The sequence below is a fragment of the Trachemys scripta genome, chromosome 22 (genome assembly GCF_013100865.1).
Source record: "Trachemys scripta elegans isolate TJP31775 chromosome 22, CAS_Tse_1.0, whole genome shotgun sequence".
NCBI classification, from domain to species: Eukaryota; Metazoa; Chordata; order Testudines; family Emydidae; genus Trachemys; species Trachemys scripta.
Genome location: NC_048319.1, coordinates 11,326,130 through 11,344,685, shown reverse-complemented (window position 1 = coordinate 11,344,685; position 18,556 = coordinate 11,326,130). Strand labels below are relative to the sequence as shown.

The window sequence follows — 18,556 nt, the reverse complement described above, 5'->3', positions numbered from 1 at the left end:
CCCATGGAGCTGTGGGGGACCGGTTATGGCAGCCTCTCTGTGATGGCCACGCTGGCAGCTGAGGAGCAGCGGATGGATCTCAGGCTCTGGCAGCTGTATATGGTGGAGCTCCAGCCTGCCCAGTGCCATGGGGGGCAGAGGAACACAAGCTGCGCCTTGGGTCGTCATGCACCATACTTCCAATGGCTTCCGCCAGGCACCAAGGATGAGCACCTCCAAGCACCATCCCCGCAAAGCGGCATGCAGGCTGCAGCACTACAGCGATGGCACTCGTCTGGCAAGGCCTTGGTTAGGGTTGGGCAGGACAATTCAGGGAGGATGGGAATGAGAGTTTCACTAACCCCTCTCGGGGTGCGTCTGCACCACAATCACGGGGTGTGACTGCAGCATGGGCAGACACACCCGAGCTCACTTTAGTCCAGCGCGCTCGGGTTCCCCAGGAGGGGACGGGACAGCAACTCAGGCACTTTAAAAGACGGCTACCGAGGCACGACTCATCATGCCCCACTCAGTGGCAGCAAAGCCCCTTTGACTTGAGGTGCTGCTTTACTGCAGCCATCCCCAGCCACTGCTTGTGACGAGTCAGACCTGGAGATCAGCTGAAAGAGATTCTTAAAGCAGGACTGTGATAGGGCCTGATTCTGAGCTCACTTACGTCAGTCTAACGCCACTGCCCCCCCCACCCCTTGCACCTTGTCCCTCCATTTACATCAGTGCAAAGTGGGTGTGTAAAACACGTAAGAACGGCCATACAGGGTCAGACCAATGGTTCATCTAGCCCAGTATCCTGTCTTCCGACAGTGGCCAATGCCAGGTGCCCCAGGGGGAATGAACAGAAATTCACAGACAATTCAGAACGCCACCGTTTTAACCGTCACTTTACACAGCTCTAAATGACCCAAGGAACAAGGCAAAGAATCAGGCCCGCTGATTCCAATGGAGCGACTCCTGATTTATGTTGGGGCGAGGGAGATAAGAAACGGGTGCAATGCGTTTTGGGGAAAAGCCCACCCAGCCGCTCAGCATAATACCCGGCTCTTCTACGGTGCTTGTCATCTGGAGATCTCAAAGCGCGCTGCCAACGACGACTGGAGATGAACAATACGGCGGTGCCCTTTGTCACGCAGCTATTCCTGGGGTAGTCAGCAGTTCACCCACAAAACATCAGCTCAAATGGCGGGTGGCCAGAGAGCTCCCAAGCCACAGCAACACAAAGAGCAGTTGACACCATCCAAGCAAACTAGAATATATTAATATTTACATATCTGGTATCAGACTTTCTAGGAAGAAGACAGAGAATAGAGGAAGTGGGGGAGAAACAGAGGGCTGGTTTATCACTGCTTGGGCTTCCATCCACAATGAACTGCCCCTCCCCCTGGTAAAGAATTCCCAGGTTTAATGTGAATGCTACTGACAGTGTGTGATCGGAGAACGGTTCCAGGGCTCCCATGCTGGGACCAAGGCAGCCAGGGTGCAGCAGGCCCTTTTCACCAATAAAAATGTCTCTCCAGAAGAAAGTGGGGTTTCTGCTAGACTCAAGCTGAGCATGGGCACCAGGATGCGTACGATGGGAGGAAGAAACCGCTAGCGTTCACCCTCCTGGCTTGAATTAAACACAAGACCAAACGAGCCCACTTAGGCTAACAAAAGGATGGCGCAGAAGGAAACCAACCCCCAAGACTGGTTATATGACCCCAAACTGCTGGAGACCAAATGCTGGTCTCAGAAGCCCCCGTGTATATCCAGAATGACTCCAGCGGAGATAATCCAGCTTTCTGCACGGACGAGAACATTTACAGCCTGGCTCTGATTCATTGCCGTGTTACCTTGGTACGTACCTAGAGCACCTCTGCCGAAACCAAACAAGACTTGGAATTTAACACGAAGTCAGCCATGCTACTTGGGATCGGTGCTCCAGGCCGGATCCTCGGCTGGTGTGAACCAGCCAGTTCACACCAGCCGAGGAGCTAGCCCTGCGTGTCTGCGCTGAAGTCAATGGAGCTACTCCGGATTTGCAGAGCGGATCAGATTCACCAATGCGTTACTCCAGTTTTATGCACTAGCTCCATGCAGATCAATGGAGTTACTCCAGTGTAAGACTGGAGAGGCCGGGACTAGTGAATCAGGCTCTGTCTCCACTGTAGTTACTCTGGATTTACTGAGCCCAGAATTTAGCCCTTGAATTCTTTCCCCTTGGTACCTTCTGCAGGGAATGCTGCTAGGACAACGAGGGGAGAGACTGATTTGGCTGGATCCAGGTAGAAAAATTAAACATCTTTATCCTCAGCTGGTATGAATGGGCCAGGCCGCGTGGATTTCAGGATTGCTTTACAGCAGCTCAGGTCTGGCCCGGTGAATTGAACTGCTCTTTGCACTTTTACTATGAAGTCGATGTTTAAGGAAACAGTTTATCACGTGGGCTAGTTTAAAAGCGGCGGCAGAGGCATTTTAGTTGCTTCGTTCTCCCGGGGCTCATTTCACTTCCTTTGCTTCTAGGATTCGTGGCTTGTTCAGTTTGTTGGGTCCTGTAAACAGCCCAGAAACGAGCCACCTCAAAGCAGCAGTGGCAGCCTGATTCCTGGGCGGCTAGCTGCTGCGTGGCCCGGGTGAAATTCACTCCTCTGCAGAGAGCCAGCCCAGCGTCTATGTACTGAGTCCTGCTCAGCACAGGAACGGAAGTGGGATTTCAATGGTGCAGGGGTGTGGGGCTGGCGCGCCGCACAGGAGTGGATTTCACACCCGCCCCGAATCCTCTTTTCAAATCTAATGGAGGGCCAGACCCTGTGAGTTTCCAACATTCCTCTCCCACCACGAATCCAGGATCAGCACCTCAGTCTGGGTCCCAGAGGTGCCCAAATTCAGCCCCTTTGAGCCACACCCAGGAACTGGGGGGACCTGTACGACTCAGAATGGTAGAAGTTCCTTAGCGGGCAGATTCAGCTGCTATAAGGCAATGGAGCGGCCCTGATTCACAACAGCTGAGGATCCGCCCCTGCCGCTGCACCCTGGGGAACAAGCAGTGAGCTGGGAGAGGTCAACGGCTCAGTGTGATTTCCCACCAGATCCACCCACTCGAGAGAGAGGCTCACTGAATATCAGCGAGGCCTGGAGGGAGGACAGAGCTCTCTGAGATTTGCATGCGTGCAGCAAAGGGAGGAGGAGGAGGATTGCTGGTCTGAGTTTTGCGCACAACCCTGATAAGAGAGAATCACACAATAAGGCAGAAGGTAAAGAGTGGGAGGGGTGGAAGGGGGTTATTGGCGCGTGGGCTTCGGTGGGGCTACAATCGGCCTTGCTCGGTAAGCAGCCAACAACTGCACATGGGCGAGTCTGAAGCACGAGGCTAGCGCCGGACGTCCCGCCGGAGCGTTGAAAGCAGCCCCCGCAGCGGAGCCCAGCATCCCACAAAGCCTGGGGAAGGGCAAGAGGCATTTGCGGGTCTTTCCTCAACGTTCCTGGCTCACGGGCGTAACGCTCACGTCTGGCTGCAGCGTCCGCGAGCCACGAGCTCCTTATGCTGCACCAGCCGCCGCCGCTTCACGATTCTGTCGCGACACCAACCGCTGCTTAAGGGGAAGGGGGAACACTCAGAGCTGTAACGGGCCAGAATCCTTGTTCTGCGTCTAAGCCCAAACGGGAGCCTCAGGGGGAGAGGAGATGACGTTTGCTGCTGAGCGTCCAGAGCGAGGTGCTGCAGTGACTCACCGACGCTCACAACAGGCTCCCGTTTGCAAGGGGGGGCGGGGGGGCCTGTCGACAGAACGGGAGGGCTGCTGAACTCCTCCATGCCGAGTAAGCTGTATACGCAGCCCTGCTGGAAGACAAGTCCAAACTCTTAACGGGGGAGGGGGAGGGCAGGCGGGGTAGGTGCGGATCCCTTTTTCTGGTTGAAAACGGGTTAAAAACAGGTCAACTGAGCGACGGGTAGAGGAAAAGAAGTGGGGGGGAAGGAGCCACAGGGTTGCTGAGTCTCCTCACCTCTTGGCAGGATCCCAGACACCTGGGGGGGGGAGGGAACGGGAACGGGAGTGGGAGGAGCGCCACGCCACAAGGCTCAAGTACTCAATGCTCAGCTTCCTTCACAACTTCTGGATCTTCTCTGCCACAATAATGGGGTTCTCCTTGCGGATCTTCTCGGCCGCCTCCGCCTTGTAGTCGTACGGGCAGCTGTGCATGTCAGAGTACCGGTGGATGGCACAGAACAGGTTCCCGCAGCGGCAGTCGAAACCTGGATAGGGGAATTCCAGAGAGACAAAGCAGAGTTAATCATGAACTATCCGGATGGGGAGGTGATACACACAGGGCGAGAGGGTTGGCTCTTAGCACACACCGACGCCCCATTTATGCCTAAAATAGGTCCGATTAGGCACTAACTGCCTGTGAGTGCCCCTGGTGATCCAGGGGGGCTCAGCTGCTGCCACGGAGCAGTCCAGTGGCTCGGCCATCACTTCATTTGATTTCCTTTGACTGGGCCAGCTGTCCCCAACGGTGGGAAAAGAGGTTTTTTTAACAGGGCCTACTGCCCCTGCGCTCCCACATTCACTGGAGATGAGGAGGGCTAGTGAACCAATCAGAAGCCAAGGTTGGAGGCCACAGCATGTCAACAGGCTTCCAATAAAGATCAGGCTTCCTGTTCTCAAATTTCTGCTGACCAGGAGTCAGCTCTTTTGTGCCCTGACGGCAGGAGGAGTGGCTCAAAATACAACATGCCATGTTGGATTTACAGCACAACCCATTCATCAAAGGGCAAGCCCACGGCGGCAGCACTGGAAGCGTTTGAATAACCAAAGATAATGGCCTATGGGAAAATGACCCTGTTTTGGACACCAGCTTGCTGAAGCTCAGATCATTGAGGTTGTGCTGTATTTTGATGGATCTCGCTGGATACTCGGTAACAGCCTGGTTGCTACTTGGACATTTTAGGTTTGCTTTATCCACAGAACCGTGTGAGCTACAACCCAGTCCCAATCTGATCATTGGTCCCCTTGAAAACTTTCCAGAGAACTGGGTTTTATGGCTAATATCTCTGGTGCCTTTGGATGGAGTCAACTACACACGTGAACTACTCAGCTACCGAAGTCTGTCGTTTAATCATTTAGCTTCGCTCTTAGACAATGTTTTTCAAAGGTGTTTTAACCAGTACCATTATCCCAGATTGGGGAATCCAGGCACAGAGCAGGGAAATAATCTACTCCGATTCAGCAGCCGAGCAAAACCCCGGTCTCCTAACTTGAGTTCAGCACTTTAACCACCGGACAATGCTGCAGCCTGAAGCGACATGCTATGGAACAATTTCCAAGACGTTGGTGTGATGTATGAATTTATCCCCATCTGAGAATCCAAGGACACGGGTACTGACTGTACTGACTTGCCTTATCCCAATACACAGAATTCCTGTGAAGTACCCAATATTATTATTTATTCCCATAAGAAGGGGTGCGGGGTGTTCGACTTTTTAAACATACTGGGTAAGAAAGCAGTTTCCCTTCCAGGAGGACATCCTGCTGCCTACAGATCTGGAGAGCCTGCACAAAGAGTATATTTTCCCTCCTCTGTGCACCCGGAAGTGGACTTGCTAATAACATTTCTATGATAGCACCCAAAGGCTGCAAATCGAGATCAGGGCTTCGTTGTGCCAGGCACTGCACAAACACCTCGGGCTTATCTCGCGCGTGGGACCTTAATGCCGGTTAAAGCAAAGGCTCGTGTGTAAATTTCATGTTGCTAATCACAATCTATAACTAGGTTAAAGAGGAGAGCGCTCTGCTCAAACAGCGTGACCTCCGCAGCTCTGGGGTTAACTTTTTCCAGGGAAAGATTAAATGGTGGAGTAATGTGAGGGGAGTACTGCTTTTGGTAAGGAAATGCCGCCAAGTTCATTGCTTAGTGAATTTTCTTGCCTGGAACATCCGGAATAGGGCCGGATTAATGCTGCTTACCTAGAACAACCCCGTTACTTTTTCACCATTCAGCCCCCCAGGCTCGTAACGAATAGCCTGATCTTGCTTTCATTGAACAGTCCGAGTCCAATTGATTTTCAGAGGCAGGCAGGGGGCTGGGGGGATTTTCAAGTGCTCGTTCCTGGCCTACCTTTGCCCCTGTTACTCTCAGTGGGGATTTGGCCACTGACTTCAATAGAGCTAGGCCGGCACCGAGTGCTTTTGAAAAGCCCAGCCTAGAGCATCAGTCCCATGTTATGCTGATCATGGTTATTACAGTAGTGGCTAAGGACCAACCAAAAAGGGAGCCTCATTGGGCCGGGCACTGTAGAAACCCAGAGTAGCAGACAGTCCCTGGGGTACGTTGGGAGTCACTGGTAGAGGGGACCCTAGTCTTAACAAAAGACTGACTGATTATACCACGGCTGAAGGGTAGAGGGACCAGCCAGCTGGCAAGTCAAGAGCCCTCTTTCCAAGGAACGGCTGTATATTTAAGTGACGGGAGTGCTAGGGAACGGTGCAGGACTGACAGCCCTGGAGAATGAAGAACAAGCCCTCCCTTTCCCTGCCCCTCTGACAACGTGTCTCACTGGACCTCAGACTCCTAGACTTTATGGCCAGAAGGGACCATCGTGATCATCTAGTCTGACCTCCTGCACATCGCAGGCTGCAGAACCTCACCCACCCACTCCTGGCTGAGTTACTGACATCCTCAAATCATGGTTTAAAGGCTTCAAGTTACAGAGAATCTACTGTTTAAACCTCCAAGTGACCCGTGCCCCACGCTACAGAAGAAGGCGAAACCCCCCCAGGGTTTCTGCCAAACTGACCTGGGGGAAAATTCCTTCCTGACTCCAAATATGGCGATCAGTTACTGCTAGACCCTGAGCATGTGGCAAGCCCCAGCCGCCAGAGACACCCGAGCAAGGATTCTCTGCAGTAACTCAGAGCCCTCACCACCTAGTGTCCCATCACCTGCCGCTGGAGAGATTTGCTGCTAGCAGTCGCAGATCAGCTACACGCCATTGTAGGCAGTTTCATCATATCATCCCCTTCAGAAATTTAGCAAGCTCAGTCTTGAAGCCAGTTAGAATCATAGAATCTCAGGGTTGGAAGGGACCTCAGGAGGTCATCTCGTCCAACCCCCTGCTCAAAGCAGGACCAATCCCCAGACAGATTTTTACCCCAGTTCCCTAAATGGCCCCCTCAAGGATTGAACTCACAACCCTGGGTTTTGCCCCACCATTCCCCTGTGCCCAGGCCTTATCTGTCGTGAGCCTCATGCGGCTTGTGGATGTGGCTAAGATTTCCTCAGTGACCTCTCAGCATTAGGGAGAAAGTACAAAGGGCTTAAAAAAGTCCACACACATCCTCGCCTCCTTCTCTGGCAAGCCAGGGATCTAGCGCATCACTTTAGCTTTCCACTGAATAAACAGACCAAGATTGTCAGGAGTGACGAGAGTTTTTAGCTCTCTCTATTTCTGAGGGGCCTACTTGCGAGATCTTAAAAGGGCCTGATTTTCAGAGGGTGGGTATGAGGCCCTTTCTGAAGATCAGACCCTTTTAAGAGATCTCAAACTGGGTACCCAACTACCGAGGCCCCCAGAATCACCAACTGTCTTCCGAATTCCGCAGAAAGTCAGCTCCATTGCCTTTGCTTCTGCATGAAGCTTTGCCGAGCAGCAGCAGCGCGAAACTGAGAGGTGCTGTTCAGTTTGCTATTGGAATGCTCAGAGCAGCAAGGAAACAGACAAGAGTTGTGTCACTTGCACTCTGCCACGGCTTGGGAAAGCTAGGGCTACGGGTTTGGTCTTGTTCAAACGACAGCGTCCCACCGACCAATTCGCCCACATTTCTCAGGGTACCAACACATCCCTTGGAAATTTCAGCTCCAAACACTGACACACCCCAACTCTGCTTATCTTGTGAAATCAGAGAGGATCACAGAACCAGGGGATATGGATGTATGCTTATGAAACCCTACAATAAAGCCTGAAAACAGATACCACCTCAGGGATTCAAAAATCTGCTTTCCCTAAAGCAGGCAGGTGCCGTTCTTGGCCACAGGCCGCTTTCCCCATTATGTCTTACCAGTTAGCCCGATCTTCTTCCGGCAAGTAAAACAGCGATTCTTTTTCTGTTTGGGTTTTTCTGAAGTCTTCTCCCCCTCAGCAGAGTTCTGGGATATTTCAAGGAGGGTCTCTGGAACAAAGAGAGGAGGGGAGAGTTTCTTTACCTCCCTTCCACACCAGGGAACATTTCTATGTATTGTTTTTGTTACACTAGCACCTAGAAGCCCTAATGGAGATTGGGACCCCACTGTGCTAGGAGCTGTACATATGTACAGCGAGAGAAAATACCTGCACCAAAGAGCTTACCATCTAGACAACACAGAAAGGGGAGAGAGATTATCTCCATTTTACAGGCGGAGTATCGAGGCAAAGAGATCACATGACTTGTCTGAGATCCAGATCTCCCGAGTCCCAGGTCAGGGCTTTAGCTTAGCTAAATAAATAATGAACCTTCACACTTCCATAGCATGTTTCATCTGTAGGTCTCACAATGCTTTACACACATAAGTAAGCCCCACTATCCCTACTCTACTCGTGGGAACCCTGAGGCTCTAAGGGCCAGGTTTTCAGAGGTATTTAGGTGCCTCGTTGGATTTCCAAAAGCACCTAAGCAGGCTGGCACCTGTCTCCCGTTGAGATCCATGGGAATTTGGTGCTAGCCAGCCTAGGCACTTTGGAAACTCCCACTAGGCACCTATCTTTAGGTGCCTAAACACCTTAGAAAGTCTAGCCCGAGAAGACGAAGGCTATGTCTACACCGTAGCCAGAGGTGTGATCTGTGGCTTGTGCAGACGTACCCCCGCTAGCTTTAACCTCGTTAGCTCACTGAAAACAGCCAGGAGGATGCAGTGGCGTGAACTTCAGTGCAGGCAGCACAAGCAAGTACACACCCCATAGGGTAAGGAGGACCACACTGCCACATCCTCCCGGCTGTTTTTAGCAAGCTAGCTAAAGTGCAGATAGTGCAGGTATGTCTACATGAACGGCAAATCACACCCCCGCTGCAGTGCAGACCTACCTTCAGCAGTGCCTTGCTGATGATCATGCCATGAGTCAGTGGCCAGGAATAGAAGCCAGGTCTCTCAAGTCCCTGCCCAGTGCCTTTTCCACCAGCCTAGGCTACCTCTGGCTTTGCGCCGCTTGCCAGAAACCACCACCACCCTCACCCTACTTCTCGCCCTGTGCTGGTAAGAAAAGGACTCCTGTCACCATACGTGAGCCAATGGTTGAATCCGGCAGCAGGATCCATTTCCTTTAATGACCATCAACACTCCTTTTGAAAAAAAAAGGAGTTTGTACAGGACCAAACGGGTGGCGTGTGTGGAAGTAGAGAAAGAACTGACGGGGATTTGAAGGAAATTCAAATCCACGTAGTTCCCTTATATAAGGGAGAGTTAGGCTAGCTGTAACCCTAATAATGCGAAATTTGTAGAAGCAAGAATTGTGTAAGGCAAGTGGGGAAGAACTGTATAAGAAGTTGTTGCAACCTTGTGTTAAATAAGTATAAAATGTAGACTGTAGTGTAAATAGAGGTGAAAAAAATAAGATATCAGGATAACCTATGTATAAACAAAATGCAGCTGTTGCCCATTATTGTATGTAATAAAGGTATAAATGCTTGCTGTAATTGTTTACCTGGAAAGAGACCTGTTTTGCTCTCTCCCTCCATGCAATTGCTAGAGAAAATAAAGTATCTAACTCGCTGCACCCAACCTAAAAGTAAGAACTCTGTTCCATGGCTTCGGACTGGAGGAGGGCACCTCCATGGCAGCGTGTGGCGCCGTTATGGCTCCAAACCACCTGTAACGGATCAACCAGAAGCCGCTCCCTACTTAGCACTGACACTTGCACTTCTCCACTCTACAAACATCTCTGTGAGGCATGCAGGTATTAACGTGGCCATTTCACAGCTCGGTAAAGTGAGGAACGCAACAGCTCAGGGACTCGCCTGTGGTCACAGAGCAAGTCACCAGTATAGCCAAAAATAGAACCCCAGAGTCCTATTTCCTCGTCCTCTGCCATTAACCTCACTGGATCGATCGCCACTTGTCCCGCGAGAGAGATGGCATGGAACAGCAGCATGCAGCCGCCTAGATGGGCACACCAGGCAGGGGGTTGCTTCCAGGTGTTCTGACATTTAAAAAGACAGAAATCATGGAAGATTATCTGCCCGCCAGGTATTTGAAGGTTGGTGGCTAGTCAGTTCTCAGCCCACAGAGTGATCTATTAGGCTTCATCCTCAGGCAATGAGGAAACAGCCTTTCCAACCCTTTCCCCTAGATCTTAGCTATAGATCATAGCTTCCCTGTGTTCCTGGCTAGTATTCTATTTGCTGCTTAAAACTGGATTGTCGTTTATACTCGAGCCAAGTCTTAATCAGCTGACTACCTGATGAGGAAGATGCTGAGGAGGTTTCGTCTGTGCTAATGTATCCGACTGTCTCGCTGCTGGTTTCCTCTCTGGATATGCTCATGGCCGTCATCTGATGGGTCACAGGAGTCTGAGTGCTGGGAGCATTCACAACAACAAACAAACCACAGAGCAAACAGAAATATTTTCCTCGGATGAGCAGTTATGTGAGAGGCATCTTCAGCCCATAAAATTAACTTCATTACATTCACAGAAAGCGCAGCGGCACGGTAGGTCAATCATTTAACCTCTCTTCTCTGGAGACTTGGGTTCATGTTTCTCTTAGGACTCAAATGGAATGAATTTGTGATGATCTCAGTCTCCCTCCTCCATCCCAAAGCAATGGACATGAGTCACAGTCCATAGAGAGAGCTCCAGCACTGTGGGGAGGGATAGCTCAGTGGTTTGAGCATTGGCCTGCTAAACCCAGGGTTGTGAGTTCAATCCTTGAGAGGGCCACTTAGGGATCTGAGGCAAAATCAGTACTTGGTCCTGCTAGTGAAGGCAGGGGGCTGGACTCAATGACCTTTCAGGGTCCCTTCCAGCTCTATGAGATAGGTACATCCCCATATATTATTATTATAACAGATACTGGTGAGGACTGTATGGCTCTGGCAGAGCTGAGTGAGAAGAGCAGGGGGCGTGGGAGTTATGAAGCAGCTAGGACCGATTGGGATTTGAATACAGCGGGTGTTTTGGATTCTGGCTAGGAGTACACAGGCAGAGCTGTGTGTGTAGAAACTTGCGTGGTATTTCTATTTACTACAACTTAGTATTCTAGGTCAGAAATCCACCTGATTCTTCTCCCTCAAAGAGTCTAAGCCCTGGATTTTTTCCCTTCCATTTATTAAAGTCTGTTTCAAACACATCTGTACCACTGGTTTTGAATTTAATACTATCTGGAGCCTTTGAAAGCTATGAGCAGAATTCAACCCAGGGTTAAGAGCACTGGGCCATCTATGGAATTAGAGCGGGGATGGATTTGATCTGGTGGCTTTTTTATTCCAGCTAGAAAAGAGGCAAGGCCAGTTTCTCTCTTTCATCAACAGCCCCTTCCAAATGAGAAGCTGGGTTGGCCGCCCCTGCAGTCAGCTGCTGAAGTGAACACGCCCAGGCACTCAGCTCCCTCAATCAAGTTCAGGACAGGGCTCTGCTGAACTTTACAGCAATGAACTGGAGAAAACAGGTTTGATTCTCCTATGTCTCATTCCAGCCCTCTGGGGGTTTTCTAGAACATCCATCACCCTCGTATCCAGGTGCTGCACCGGTAAATTAGCTATACGTAGGGAGGTCTACTGTGGACTTCCCGAAGTATTTTGTTCTTCTCGTTCACAGCATTTTTACACCAATATAGTTCCACTGACTTCAATGGAATTACTCTTTACGCCAGCCTGAGAGGGGAATTAGGCCCCGTGGCTTGTCTGCACAGACAGGATGCTCCTCTGAAATGAAGCAGGCGGAGAGGAAAAGGCTCAAACAGGGTTAACCTCAGCAACGCTCCAAGCAGGAGCTGCATGGCGGTGGAAGGACACTCACAGGTGTATGCCCTGTCATACCAGGCCCCATATGTCAGCTAGTCACTTTTGGGGGACTAGAAGTTTAGAGGGTGGCCCTAGCGTCTGAGAGGTGAACACTGAGTCAGTAAAGACTGTTTTACAAAAGCTAATCAGCTGCAAGGCAGAGAATAAAAGCCTCTCTCCTGGCCCCACAGCTATTGCTGGTAGAGCCGCATAGAGTTTCTTGCCCCTACCTGGTTTTCACATCTTCAGGCGTCGGGTCTCCCTCTGTGCCCTGCCCTGGGATGGAATCTGAAGCCGCAGGGCTGTTGCTGGCATTTGCTGCTAAGACAAAACCCCACATTGTCAGTGAACTCTCAGAAATATCAGCAAGCGCCACAGGCGTTAACCAATAGCCACAGGGACTGCAGGCAAGGCTCAGGAATGAATTCCTGATTCACTTGGTGTCCTTCAGACCCAGGATCACAAAACCCTTCTCACTAACTCAAGCGGTTTTTGCCACAAGAGCCAAAGGGATCATCCACGGAGGTTTTGGCTGCTCCTCGGGCTTTGATGGACGATGAGGAGAACCTACCCACAAAAGCTCAGAGCGCCAATCACCCTCAACTCCCATTGGCTTCAATGGAAGGCTGCTCAGCTCCCCACAGGATCAGGCTTCTTTGAGAGTCCCCCTCTCAGTTTCTTGGTACTGAGAAACCAAACTACCCCATTCTCCACCTCAAGACAGACGTGCCCTTTGAAAGGGCCCTTAAAGGGACACTGCAGGCGCCTACGTTATCTAGAACCCAACTGTCATTTTGCCACTGCTTAAAGCCGAAGGACCAGATTCTCAGCTGCTGTAAACCAGCATCGTTCCACTGGCTACAACAGAAACACACCGATTGACACCGGCTGAGGATCTAAACCAAACTCTTTAGTGAATTCTCTAATCCTCCTCAAGGAGGAACCACCTCCTTAGTGTACCATCCCCCGCAGTGAAATCAAGTACAGCACTGCTATGCCGGGGATAAAAATTATACAAGGGATTCATCAGGCATCTCTCACGTTGCCATCTAAGTACCTGTACGCTCAGTGTCTGCACAGACCCACAGCAGGGGTGAATCCTGCTAATGATGGGAAGAGCAGAGTTTGTCTTCACAGCTGTCTCTCTGTTCAGTCACATGTCTAATGTGTTTAGTAGCAAGGATCGGATCCTTAATTTCACTGCTCTGGCTCGTCAGCACTATTGAGATGAGAAAACTAGACAACCCGGGTGGCCAATTTCATCCCTGCTGCCATTTCACTGACTTAGAATCATAGACTATCAGGGTTGGAAGGGACCTCAAGAGGTCATCTAGTCCAACCCCCTGCTCAAAGCAGGACCAATCCCCAACTAAATCATCCCAGCCAAACTTCAATGGGTTTGCACCGGGATGTCTCTGGTGGTAACTGGGGAGCTCAGACAGCAGCTGAACAGCATGGAGTCTCACTGTCAGGACGTGCGACGTACTGGTGTGATGAGTGGGAGCCATGTCTAACCAACAACTTGGATGAGGGTGGATACAACTAAGGTAGTGCAGGGATTGCGGGATCCTGGCTTGTATGCCGAGGCAGGGACCTCTCAGATCGGCTGAGAGGCAGCGCTACATTCATCATTTACACACCCAGACATCCAATCAATGGACTTTCCTCTACCTGGGGGGCTTATCCGGCCACTGCTCTGTTGCCTCTGTAGATACTCTTTATAGCAAACTGAGCACATCCCATTGGTTCGGGGACTGCCGTAGAATCCACAGCCTGTGGTACACAGCATAGGCACCTGTGTTTGATTAGTCTCCTGGGCCATTGTCTCGCCTCCAACTACAAAGCAGGAACAAGAGAGACAGAGCAGTTACATATCTGCGGAACATTTCCTTGTATACCATGGCTGACCAGGAAGGAGATGCATAAAGGACTCCAAGAGAGGTGTGATCTTGTGCAATTTTACTCTCCTAAGTGGTTACGCTCATGCACAAGTGTTTGCTAGATCGGAGCCCTTGCCAACCCTGCAACTCATATTCACAAGTGGCCTAGTCCTGCATCACTAAAGTCAAAAGAAGCAGGATTATAAGTAGTCCCTCCTCACACAAGTAGGCCTACAACAGTCACGGGATACCTGCATGAGTAAGAACTACTTGTGTGAGTAAGGGCTGCATGATCAGGTCCCAAATATCAATCAAAAATTTCCGTACGTGTGTTAGTAGCAGCTCCCTCGATCACCAAATCAAAGCATTTAAATGGACCATACTCAGGTGGGTTAGTTACATTTTGCACTTTTACAGCTTTCATTTTCATTTATAGCAAGTTTTCCTTTCTGGTTCTCAGGCACTAGCCCAAGGCTGTGATATCTAACCTAGAAAAGATTGAAAGAGAATGTTTAAATCCAAACAAGTATCTGTGTTCTCTGATCAACTGCTTTGAACCCTGATGGGAGTGGGCTATGAATGTAAATAAGCAAGAATTCCTATTATTACTAGGTTTTGTAAAACCCTTAACACACGCAATTTTAGGCCAGTCTTGTGTTGTTTTTAAAACTCAGCCTCAAACTATTTTCACACCTGTGCATTCTCACTTTCGATTGTGCTGCATTCCCAAACTGCACTGAATTATTTTAAGCAAAAACCTTAAGGAACAACTCCTGGTAGTAAAAAGCACCGAGATGGAAAGAGACGAGAAACATACGACACAGCCTATAGCACAGATTATAAATTCTTCCCATTGCGTGGGCGAGATGCTGCGTCTGTTATGCTGTTGTAAATCCGTAGACCCTGATCTCAGGGTCGTTATTCTAGGTTTACACTGGTTAAAGGGCAGCTCAGAATCTGGCCCCGAGCTACTCACGGTACAATAAAATAATTCTGATCCAGTGGAAGCAAAACTTTTAAAAACTGCAACAGGAAATTCCACTCCGCCCTTGCCAAAGCTTTCAGAGAGAGATGGGCCGCAACTCTCTCCAAGCCCACAGATGTCCCGCCGTATGAAGAGTGCATGTTAGACCTCTGTAGGTTTAGGGGTGAAGAGGTGGATCAGCTGGTGGGAGGGGAGCAGAGCCAGTACTGTCCTTAGCAAGCATGTGGCATTTCTTCAACACGCCCCCACAGGAGTTACTGCTGCTTCATTCAGCTTGATGGAAAGATCCCAGCGGCCCTGAAACAGCCATGTGCCTGCAAAACCTTGCCCTGGAGGGAACAATGTGTTGGGAACAAGGAACATTTCCCCTCCTGTGAGGTTTTCCGTAGGAGGGGAATGATTCAGCTCTTACTAGCTGACTCCTCTTTGTCCGTAGATGGGTGATTAGAGTTTCTTTAATATTACCCTGCAGCTTTCCTTAACACAGCACTGATTGGCATTCCCCATGCCCTGCAGGCTACGCTTCCCATTAAACTCTACGTTCAGTTAAACCTCCTCCACACTTGACTATCTAGATGTTGCCCCGTGGATGAGATTAACTCAACTCACGCTGGGAATACTGTAGCAAAGCCCTGGAATGTGAGAGGACCTGGATGTAACAACAATCCTTTTCACCCTCATTTTTCAAAGTGGCCTCTAATTTTGGGCGCCCTGACAGGAGCCGCCCCTTTTGAATCTAAAATCCTTTTGTCCAACGGTACTTGGGGGAATTACACAGAAGTGACAATGAAAACAGTACAATACTCATGCTATGAAAGCCGATCAAATGCAAAAAAATAAAGTACCAGGATCCAAATGGAGGGTCCTACTGAGGAGCCAAATGTGATCAAAGCAGGAAACAGCACCGCAACAGAAGTATGTTCACAAGCAGAGAGTGCTGGCATGGACTTGGAGAGGGGAGCAGGTCTAATCCTCTCCCCTCTTTGCCATCATGCCCCATCTTGTCCTGAGCCAGCAGCTTTGTGCAAAGAGACACATGGAGCCCTGGGGAGGCTCTCGTGCTGCTGTCACTGAGGAAGGGGTTGGTACACCAAAACATCACTCCCCAGCAGGGGTCAGGGTCCAGTCATCAGAATGAACCTGGCCCACTGCCCAGTTTGCTGGTGCTTCTCTCCCATGCTGCTTCCTGGATTAAACCTCCCCCCACTCAAAGAACTGGACCCTTTCTCAGCTTCCAATGCCCAGCCTTTAGAGGAAGTCACCTTAGTTCAAGAACTGCTCCAGCTGTTGCTTCCTGTCTGGGGCAGACGTCACCCCCAACCACGAGCTGCCTTCTGGCAGGGAGAACAGGGCAACAAAAATCCAACCTAAAAATAAGAGATGAAAGTTAATGTTACAAAACACATACACCAAAGGGGCTCACTAGTAGAAGCCCTTCCACGGATAAAAAGAGCAGCGTGTGGGGGCATGCGTGTAGGGCAGGCGGACAGCGGAGATCAGTACTTTAATCTGCGGATCCAGAGTTTATTCCCCACAGGCTACTCACATGGCTCTGAGTCTATGATGCCTTTGTAGAGCTCTGGGGCACATAGTGCATTTTGTTCTGGGTTGTGTAACGCTCAGTGTACGTTTATGGGGCTATAGAAACGCTTGGTGGCGATGGGGGCGTGGAGGCATCAACACAGTGCTCAGTACACAGAAGAGGAACTGATGGGGAGGGGGGGTGTTGTACTTTTTAAAGCCAATCCAGCACTGGGGAGGTTAAAATGGCCCCATTTAAAGGAGCTGATTAACGTCAGTTTATTTTCAAAAAGAACAGGAGTACTTGTGGCACCTTAGAGACTAACACATTTATTAGAGCATAAGCTTTCGTGGACTACATCGGATGCATCCGAAGAAGTGGGCTGTAGTTCTTTTTGCGGATACAGACTAACACGGCTGCTACTCTGAAACCAGTTTATTTGCAAGTATCAGAGCGGTAGCCATGTTAGTCTGGATCTGTAAAAAGCAAAAAAAAAGAGAGAGTCCTGTGGCACCTTATAGACTAACAGATGTATTGGAGCATAAGCTTTCATGGGTGAATACCCACTTTGTTTATTGCCCCTCAAACTTTTGGGGAGAGACGTGTGGCCCAGTGGTAAAGACAAAGCAACGGGGAGTCAGCACTAGAGAGTTCTAGTCATGGATGGGGGAGTAAAGCATGGCCTTGTAATTAAAGCAGCAGGGAGGGGGAGCCAGGCCTTTTATTACTAGTGGAGGGGGAGTGGAAGCTAGTGGTTAAGGCAGGGGGCTGGGTACCAGGACTCTAGGGTCCTAGTCCTGGCTCTGGGAGAGCGTGTGGTCAATCCAGGCTGGGGGCACCAGTGGGGGGTCATTACTCTGCCCTTCAGGTCCCTGCCCAGCCCCCCCTCGGCCACAGCCTCACCCCGGGCCGTCTGCAAAACAATGCACCTGGCAACCTCCCTGCCCCCTAACTGACAGCTCCCTCCACCAATCGCGCCGCTAGCCTCAACCCACAGCCGCCCCCCGCCCCATGGCAGTCATCGCCCGCCCGCCGGTGGGCGGGACGAAATCGCTCCGCTCGCCCCGCACCCGAGGGCGGCCTTGTTGCAAATAGAGCCCGAGGCTTTGCGGCCTGCACGGGTTTTGTAGCCACGCTCCGGCTCAGGGCTGGGGAAGGGCCACGCACGCACCCCCCAGCTTAGTGTGTGTGGGGGGCGGTCATCCGGCCCTAATTCCAGCCCCCGCCTTGGGGCCTTCCCGGGACTAGGGGCTTCAGGCACCTGCCCCCCATTGCCCCCGGCCTAGGGGCTTCAGGGGCTCCATGACCGCCGCGGGCCTAGGGTATTCGGGCCCCCCGGCCCCACCGCCGCTCTGGGGCGCCCCCAGCCCCGCGACCCCTCGCCTCGGCTCCATGACCCCCGGGCCTAGGGGCTTCAGGCGCCTCCTGCCCCACGTCGCCCTGGGACCCCCCGGGCCTAGGGGCTTCAGGCGCCGCCCCGCATTGCCCCAGGCCCCGCGACCGGCCCCCGGGTGCCCTCCCCGGCCCCAGGCGCGTCCCCGGCCCCCCGATCCCCCCGGGCCCGGCCGCGCTCACTCACCCGCCGCCGGCAGCCGGACCCAGACGCCGCGCGGGAGCGGCCCGGCCCAGGGGCGGCTGCTCCGTCCAGACACGTGCGGGCGGGGAGGGGGCCTGACCCCGGCACAGGCGGTCACGCAGGGGCGGCTGCCGGCCAGCTCAGGCCCACGCCGGGGAAGGCGGGCTGGGGGCGGCCGGGAAACATGGCGATTGGCAGAAAGCAGCCCCGAACCGCCCCGGCTCCCTCCCCCGCCATGGGGGAGGGGGATATGAGACCCCCCCGCCATGGGGGAGGGAGATATGAGACCCCCCCTCGAATGGGGGAGAGAGAGTTGATACACCCCCCAGCCATGGGGGAGGGGGATATGAGACCCCCCCGCCATGGGGGAGGGAGATATGAGACCCCCCCTCGAATGGGGGAGAGAGAGCTGATACACCTAGGGTGACCAGACAGCAAATGTGCAAAATCGGGACAGGGGGTGAGGTAATAGGAGCCTATATAAGAAAAAAACCCAAATATCGGGACTGTCCCTATAAAATCGGGACATCTGGTTGCCCTAGATACACCCCCCCCCGCCATAGGGGAGGGGGATATGAGACCCCCCCCAAGCCATGGAGGAGAGAGCTGATACACCCCCAGCCATGGGGGAGGGGGATATGAGACACACACAC

At 51.7% G+C, this 18,556-nt stretch overlaps 1 protein-coding gene across 2 annotated transcripts; it reads right to left on the bottom strand.

Moving 5' to 3' along the window:
- Positions 1 to 1,230: 1,230 nt before the first annotated feature.
- On the bottom strand, positions 1,231 to 18,060 carry LOC117868898 (AN1-type zinc finger protein 5-like). 2 transcript variants are annotated; one of them, XM_034755275.1, is made up of 7 exons: positions 17,907 to 18,060; positions 16,068 to 16,172; positions 13,612 to 13,776; positions 12,171 to 12,261; positions 10,400 to 10,518; positions 8,031 to 8,141; positions 1,231 to 4,228 (listed from the first exon to the last, which is right to left on the bottom strand). In XM_034755275.1, exons 3-7 carry the CDS (start codon positions 13,760 to 13,762, stop codon positions 4,080 to 4,082), a joined length of 621 nt encoding a protein of 206 aa, XP_034611166.1. In that variant the 5' UTR covers positions 13,763 to 13,776; positions 16,068 to 16,172; positions 17,907 to 18,060; the 3' UTR covers positions 1,231 to 4,079. The 2 variants fall into 2 exon arrangements, with proteins under 2 accessions (XP_034611166.1, XP_034611167.1); XM_034755276.1 differs by having other exon boundaries at positions 12,171 to 12,258; positions 17,907 to 18,059.
- Between the last annotated feature and the right edge of the window lie 496 nt (positions 18,061 to 18,556).

Bases quoted from the DNA above. Each gene is read 5' to 3' on its own strand.
- LOC117868898 (XM_034755275.1), bottom strand. From the start codon at position 13,762: ATGGCCCAGGAGACTAATCAAACACAGGTGCCTATGCTGTGTACCACA. The intron at 10,519-12,170 runs GTAGGGGCAAGA...GAATGCTCCCAG, and splicing joins CCTGAAGATGTGAAAACCAG to CACTCAGACTCCTGTGACCC. The intron at 8,142-10,399 runs GTAGTCAGCTGA...TCTTTGTTCCAG, and splicing joins CTCAGCATCTTCCTCATCAG to AGACCCTCCTTGAAATATCC.